Raw genomic sequence first — 8,014 nt, forward strand, 5'->3', positions numbered from 1 at the left:
GTGTCGTAATCTTGCGGAGATTCATTCGGCCACATACTTGAAGAAAGCTTGAGCCACTCGGGGCCTTGCCACCACAGTAAGCTCTCCGCGAACGAGGAAGCGGTGACTCCACGGGATGCTAGATCCGCGGGATTCTGATGAGTCGGAACATGATGCCACGTGGCATCAGGCATTAGAGTTTGCACATCGTGCACGCGATGCGCGACAAACGTTTTCCATCGAGATGGAGATTAGCTTAGCCAAGCGAGAGTGACGGTTGAATCCGTCCAGCAATGACATGGAATTGTCGAAAGTTCTAATGTCGTTCTGGCAAACGACATTGTTCGTGCTAAAAGCGCAGCAGCGCATAGTTCGAGTCTTGGAATTGTCAAGGGCTTAAGAGGCGCGACTTTTGATTTTGCTATTAATAGCGAAATAGTAACTGATCCCATGAGCGAGATCACTTTAAGATATATGACAGCGGCGTATGCGACGGATGATGCGTCAGCGAAGCCGTGAAGCTCACAGTGACTTATGTCGGAACCGAAGGCAGTCCATCGTGGCAGAGAGATATTACGCAGTTTAATTAGCTGCGTGTCATAATTGTGCCATTTTTTCATGAGAGTGGGATCATCCCACGAACACTTAGTAGCCCACAATTGTTGCATGATAATTTTAGCAGTAATTATGACCGGAGCAAGCCACCCGAGCGGGTCAAATAATTTTGCTATAGTAGACAGAATTTTCCGTTTAGAATCTGGGATCGACGTGGTAACTTCGACTGAAAATTGGAATGTATCGGTAGCAGGGAGCCACGTGACGCCTAAGACTTTGAAACTTTCGTCGCTTTGCAGAATTTTGCCTTGACTGAGACTCTTTTCATTGACCGGTAGGTCGTTGAGTAACGGAGGGCAGTTGCTTGCCCACTTACGGAGGAGAAATCCACCTTTTTGTAACAATTAAATTAATTGATTGCGGATTTGCCTTGCAAGCGGCTTGTCATCCGCGCCGAAGATGCAATCATCTACATAGATTTGATTGCGTAAAACTGATTGAGCAAGAGGAAATTGAGCGCCTTCGTCTTGCGTCAATTGCTGAATCGTGCGAAGAGCGAGGTATGGAGCACACGCCATACCGTAAGTAACAGTAAGCAAGCGGTAGTCTTGCACCGCTTCGGATGATGAAGAGCGCCATAAGATGCGCTGATAATCTTGATCTCGCGGATCGACTTGAATCTGCCTATACATTTTTGCGATATCGGCAGTGAAAACATAACGATGTTGTCGCCATCGAAGAATTACCGAACGAAGGTCGGTTTGTAACTTAGGACCGATCATGAGATGATCGTTAAGTGAAGAGCCGTTCAATGTCGACTGAGATGCATTGAACACGACGCGCAACCGCGTGGTACTGCTATGCTCGCGAATCACCGCATGATGCGGAATGTAAACTGATTGTGAAGCAAAGACGGGTTCGTCTACTTTCTTCATATGACCGAGGTTTTCGTATTCCAGTAGGAACTCTCGACATTCGGATGCGATATCCCTTGTATTTTGAAGACGGCCTTCAAGCCGTGAAAGAAGTGATGAGGCGATGTGACGAGATTCGCCTATTGCAATCGGAGGATTGGCTTTGAACGGTAGCCGTACGACGTACCGTCCATTCGAGTCACGAGAATGAGTAGCTCGGAAATGTTCCTCACAACGTTGTTCCTCAGGAGTGAGGTATGACACTTGCGGAAGTTCTTCGACTTCCCAGAACTGACGAATTTCGTCATCGAGATTGTCGTGCAACGTGGTATGATTAACTGTCACGTTAGACATGTTTGAAGACGAACTCGTCGAAATCGGACCAGACATAATCCAGCCGAAAATGGAATTCTGAGCTGTTGGCTGATTAGAGGAACCTGAGCACAGGCCCGGTAACAGAACAGCACCGTATAGATCAGCGCCGATGATCATTTCGATCGGATCGGCACTTGAGGGCTGCGGATCAGCCCATGGCAGGCCGCTTAAATGAGCGAGAGAGATTTGATATGCTATTTTAGGCGGCGTGTATTTAGTCAGAGAGCGCATAATAATTGCGGTCGTTGAGTATGACGGACCCTTGCCGGTCTTAGATGATACCGAAATAAGAGCAGCATGTCGTGCGACGGATTGCGTTTCACCGATTCCGGTAACCGAGACAGCAACGCGTGTTCGCGATAACCGTAGCCGTTGAGCGAGATTTTCACTAATTAAACTAGTGACAGATCCTTGATCTAACAATGCGCGTATGACATCTGTGCGACCAGACGAAGAACACACCTGAATCCGCGCGGTAGCTAATAGAACACGAGATTTGTCAAATGTTGTTTTCGTAATTAAATGTGAAACGACGTTGTTTTCATTTGACGTATTCGTTTCGTTGGATTCAAGGGAATTCTCGGTCGCGCTTGATGTCGTCGCTTCGTGAAGCATCGTATGATGCCTTTGTTGGCATTGACGACAGTTATGTTTACTCGGACATGTGTTCGCGAAATGTCGAGCGCTTAAACAGTTGAGACATCGTTTAAATTTGACAATAAGATCGCGACGCTCGTTAACCTGTTTCTTCTTGAAATCAGGACATACTGACAAGAGATGATCTTGTTTACAAAGCGGACAATGAGCTCCGGTAGCGGTCGTCGTGTGACTTTGCACGGACGACTTGCTCGGTTTTGTTTTGACCGTACTGGTCGTTGGAATATTCTCGAACGCTCGAATTCGCGATGCGAGAAAGTTATGAAAATCCGTGTACGACGGATATTCCATTTTATCGCCTAAATGTAATTCCCATGCTTTACGCGTGGCTTTATTTAATTTTTGCACGACTAGATAGACGAGCAAATCGTCCCACCACTCAACTGGACGACCGAGATTTTTTAACGCTTGAATTGACATATTAGCTTTATCTCGAAGCGACATAAGATCCTGCGCGGAATCGGTATTAACGGCCGGTAGCGTATGAAGCGTATGAATATGTTCCGACACTAATCGACGTTTATCATCGTAACGCGCGAGCAGTACATTCCACGCGATTTTAAAATTAGCTTCGGTCAAAGGGAGATTACGCAACGCGTCGCGTGCTTCGTCCTTTAAACATGAATAAAGGTATTGCAAGCGCGTAACATTCGACAACTCGGCATGATCGATAATCATGGAGCGGAATTGATCGCGAAACGTTTCCCATTCCCGTAAATCGCCGGAGAATTTCGGCAAATTAATGCGCGGTAATGTAAGAGTTTTTTCGGATTTCTGTGATTGACTCACGGATAACCCTGGACTTGATGGCGCTTGATCTGCTTCGAGAGAGGCGAGGGCGTCGGAGATGTAGTCCGATGCTGCGAGATAGGCGTCCTCCAATTCGATGTAGACATCCTCTTTGAAGTATTTCTCGGTATCCTTTTGTTCCTTGGTTGCGACTTTGAGCAGTTGTGCGTGCAGGAGCTCGCATCGAGCGTAAGTCTCCTTGAGAGTTTGAAGGCGATTCCGAACTATGCCGTACGTGTGATTTGCACGGCCGATCTTCTTAAAGTTTTCCAATGCGCGTGTGACAGAGCGCATAGCTAATCGCTGCTGCGATAGTAATTCTTCCATAATGAGTTTGAGAGGTTTCCGTAACTTGGTATGCTCGAAACGGAAATCTTGCGATGTGCCACGTCACTTACGTTCACGAAAGTGAACGAAGAGTCACAATGTCCCTTGTTGTTTATCCGCCACGAATCCGGCTCGAAGGACCAGAATGTTCGTGTTTGTTTGAATCGCTGCTTCGATCTCGACTGAGATCTCAAATGACGGAATGGATTTGTGGACTGGAAGATTGAGACCACTGAGCACTCCTCTTTTAACTTGTTGTATGCAAGCTTTGTTCACAAAGTAAACGAAGTGTTATTCGCGTGGCACGGCGAGAGAGACGATTAACTGCGGTTAATACGCCGATACTTATCCACGACGGTAGCCGTGATAAAACGTACAAAGTAACGAGTCGCGGTAGCGAACCCGTAGAAAGAAAGCTGCTGCTTTCAACGAGTAATTTGAGAGCACAACTTGACACGGCAAGTACTGATTTGTGTCTGATGGTAGAATCGCGCTGCGCGATTAGCGCGACGAATCGGCAGGACGACAGCGACATCGGTATCCAAATATGCGGCTAAATTGTAGTAATGATATTCGCAAGACGGCGCGGTGAGTGCGACGAAAGATTCACGGACAGAATCGATGGATGGCGCAATCGATCCTTTATTCGGCTTTTGTAGCGCGAAACTTATCCTATTCCGGAACAAAAAGAAAATAATACAATAATCGCAAAAAGAGAATAAAGAATAAGTAACACAATAATCGCAAAAAGAGATAAAAATAATTAATAATGTCGCACATTCGTTTGTGCGCTCGCCCGTTGACCCTGAAGGACCCAGGATCTCGCATTGTGCTATTTTTCTGGGTGACTGACAAAATGTCACGTCACAGTATATAACAGTTTTTTATAAAATAATGAAACCTGAAAAATGACTCATATATTATTGAAGGTGCTAGTTCAAAGTAAACATATACCAACAGTTCTCAACTTTACGTCTGTCTTGAACCTCATTATGCATGCCAAGGTTTTTTACTATTTTATTATCATCCAATAATAAAATGTATTACGTTAAGTAGACAATTTGGTAAGATAATTTAATCAGAATTCTTTTAAAATTAATACTGATCTTTTGTGATTCAATTTTGATATATAAAAAACTGTTATCTCTCACCTAAAACACTATATTTGATTCAAGATTTTGAAGTGTAAATTAACTATAGTTTTCAATCATCACGTATATCTTCATAAGTATACATTTACAAATTATTATTATAATTAATAATTAATGTTGTGAGGAACGATTGTTCTGTTAATCAATTTCGAAATAACATTAGAACAAAAAAATGTATTACATTTATTAGCATATTTGATTATATGTATGTAATATTTTGATATTGGAATAAATACATATTCACTTTTGTTGCATTATCTCTCAATTATAAAATGTATTATGTTTAAATATTTTAGAGAAGATCGTTGTAGACATATGGAAAAATAACGTTCGAGTACCATTACCAAGAAAAAGATATCATAATAAATTTCTAAAGGGGAGGTTCTCATAAAATTCGACCCGAAAATGTCAAAATTTTTATTTGCGTTTTTTAATAGTTTATTATGTGTAGAATAAGCCCCCATAAACGCCAGAAAAAGTTTTGCTTTATAAAAAAGTTGTGGTACAAAAAGCGAACCCACCTTTTTTCACTATAATCGACTAAAATTGCAACGAGTATTTTACGTCGATATCTTTGAAATTTGAACTTAAAAATAAATTTTTTAATGAAATATTACGAGATGGAGGAATAAATTTGTCAATTTATTATGTGTTAGGTTAAATTTTATACTCTACATTAGAGAGAAACTGTTATCAAACTTATTTAATATATCTTTGCCTGTTTTAATGATTTTATTATTAGTTTTTTTACACTAATCTTTATTATGTCTCTTTATATCATTCTTTTTATTTTTTTTGTTTAGGATTTCCAAATTTTATTTCTTGGAGATACAGATAAGTATAAAATTGTAGTATTTATTAATTATATTATAACTATATTCTCTCTCTCTCTCTCTCTCTCTCTCTCTCTCTCTCTCTCTCTCTCTCTCTTCTCTCTCTCTCTTTCTCGTTCTCTCTCTAGTTATAAGGTTACTGTATGCCGATAGAGTGTTGTACGTTTTTAAAAAAGGGGTGCTGTGCGCCTGCAAAGAAAGGGTGCTGTGCGCCTGTATATATAAATTTATTATTCGTTCATTTATAATAAAATGTCTGAAAAGAAAAAAGGTATTACTTTGGGACCTGTTGAAAGAAATATATTTGTCAGGGGTGAATGGCTTACAGATACACATATAGATCATTTTCAACAACTTTTAGCAAGTTGTTCAGATTATAAACCAGTCGAAACCTGGCGAATACAGTTACTAGATACTATACATGCTGTGTCAAAGGACACAAAACATATACAAATATTGCACAGTTCATCAAGTTCGTTAGATGGACATTGGGTATGGAGTTTTTACGATAAAAAAAATATATTTTTATACGATTCGTTGAATAGGAAAACATTGCATAATCAGCATAAGCAATTCTTGGCAAAATTATTTCCAACACATGACTTTAATAAAAAACCGGTTTTATTTCCTAAAGTACACCAACAACCGAATTATAACGATTGCGGTGTTTTTGCTATAGCTTTTGCAACTTCATTATTATTCAACATTAAACCTGATAAAGTGACATATGAACACAATTTAATGCGTTCCCATCTGATAAATATTTTGGAAACAAATTTAATTGAGCATTTCCCTCAAGATCCACAATTGAGTGCACAAAAAGTACTTCCATTAGCAGTAATACGAGCAAGAGAGTTTGAAGCGTCTCGTAAACGTACGGTGCGTTATCAGTTAAAGAAATCTTGTAATAATTATGCTATACAAAATGAGACTGAAGAAGTACAGTTATCTCAAAGTGCTACGAAGGAGAATTTAATTAAAAGATTAGTCACATACACACACAATAATATTCAGACTGAGCAAAATATACAGTCAACAGAAAGCGCTTCAAAAGAAATTATATTAAAAGAACTAGTCTCTCATACTCACAATAATACTCAGACTAAGCAAAATAATGATAAATGTAATAAGAATGTTGAAAATTCTAAAAATCTATGCCAAGAAGATTCAAGAAATAATTGCAATATAAAGCGTTGCTTAGACAATCAGAATTCAGAAAATAAACATGCTAAACGACGTTGTCAGTACAAAGATAATAAAGAAAATATTCAGACTGAGCAAAATATACAGTCAACAGAAAGCGCTTCAAAAGAAATTATAATAAAAGAACTAGTCATTCATACTCACAATAATACTCAGACTAAGCAAAATAATGATAAATGTAATAAGAATGATGAAAATTTTGGAAATCTATGTCAAGAAGATTCTAGAAATAATTTAAATAGAAAGCGTTGCTTTGACGATCAGAAATCAGAAAAAAAACGTGCTAAACGACGTTGTCAGTACAAAGATAATAAAGAATATATTTGTGCTAAAAAACGTGATAAATATCAACAGAATTTACCAAATAATCGAGCTAAAAAAGCGATACAAAGAAGATTTGATAAATAATCGTGCAAAACAAACACATCGTTATAAAGTGAATTTAGAACCAAATCGTGCTAAAAAAAGAATGCGTTACTCTAGAAATAGTCAGCACAAACGAGATCGACAAAAACTTTATTGTGATAGTAAATGGTTGTATAATAAACGATATTATGAAAAAAATAAATCAAAATCTAATCTTTTTAAAGAAAATCAAAATACTGCCAAAAATATTACTAGAAAATATGAAAAAGGCTCTAGCAGGTTAAGAAGGGGTCAATCGGCCCCCAAACGGATTATGACCAGCATGTCACCAAAAAGTTCGTTGACCCGAAAAAAAAATTTGGAGAAATTTTTAATTCCGTACACCACCCCTTTTCGGAGATATTGCCTTATGAAGTATTTTCATATTTTATTTTTGTCGCGAGACCTATCAGATACAATTTTATTAAAAAAATTTGGACATACAAAACGTATCAAAAGGTATTTGAAAATATTTTTTGCGAGATGTTCCAACCTAACCATAATTTTTTAAAAATTCCTGAAAATTTATAAGTGACCTCCTTTTGTTAGTTTATGATTGGCAACCTCGCAAAAATTCAAAAACATGTATTTTTAAACTTATTTTCATCCTGAATTTTTTCAGAATTTTTTGAACCCGGCATCATGCCTAAAAAAATTAAAACTCGCCTAAAAAGGCAAAAAATCGCCATAAAATATATATCAAGTATCCATAAAGCCCTAAAAGGCTCATAAGATAGCGTGCAGCATTCGCCATTAGTTTCGTTTAGTTTAGATATTTAGCGAAAATTATCAAGCCTGCTGAATTATTATCCAAATTATTCGATGC

The 8,014-nt window shown here is 38.7% G+C and overlaps 2 protein-coding genes across 2 annotated transcripts in view; both read right to left on the bottom strand.

Annotated features, from left to right (window-relative positions):
• LOC108778122 (uncharacterized) overlaps nucleotides 1–173 on the bottom strand; it is a 4,382-nt gene extending 4,209 nt beyond the window's left edge. Inside the window, exon 1 of the mRNA XM_018545222.1 lies at nucleotides 38–173. Coding sequence (XP_018400724.1) covers nucleotides 38–173 — 136 coding nt within the window. The remainder of the gene's footprint in view (nucleotides 1–37) is intronic.
• A 765-nt stretch (nucleotides 174–938) lies between these two features.
• LOC108778123 (uncharacterized) lies at nucleotides 939–3,596 on the bottom strand. The gene has a single exon (XM_018545223.1). The coding sequence runs from the start codon at nucleotides 3,594–3,596 to the stop codon at nucleotides 939–941; it is 2,658 nt and encodes an 885-aa protein (XP_018400725.1).
• Between the last annotated feature and the right edge of the window lie 4,418 nt (nucleotides 3,597–8,014).

This window comes from Cyphomyrmex costatus, unplaced genomic scaffold, assembly GCF_001594065.2.
Source record: "Cyphomyrmex costatus isolate MS0001 unplaced genomic scaffold, Ccosl1.0 scaffold482, whole genome shotgun sequence".
Taxonomy (NCBI): Eukaryota; Metazoa; Arthropoda; class Insecta; order Hymenoptera; family Formicidae; genus Cyphomyrmex; species Cyphomyrmex costatus.

Coding starts and splice junctions, on each gene's coding strand:
- LOC108778123 (XM_018545223.1), bottom strand. CDS start 3,596: ATGGAAGAATTACTATCGCAGCAGCGATTAGCTATGCGCTCTGTCACA.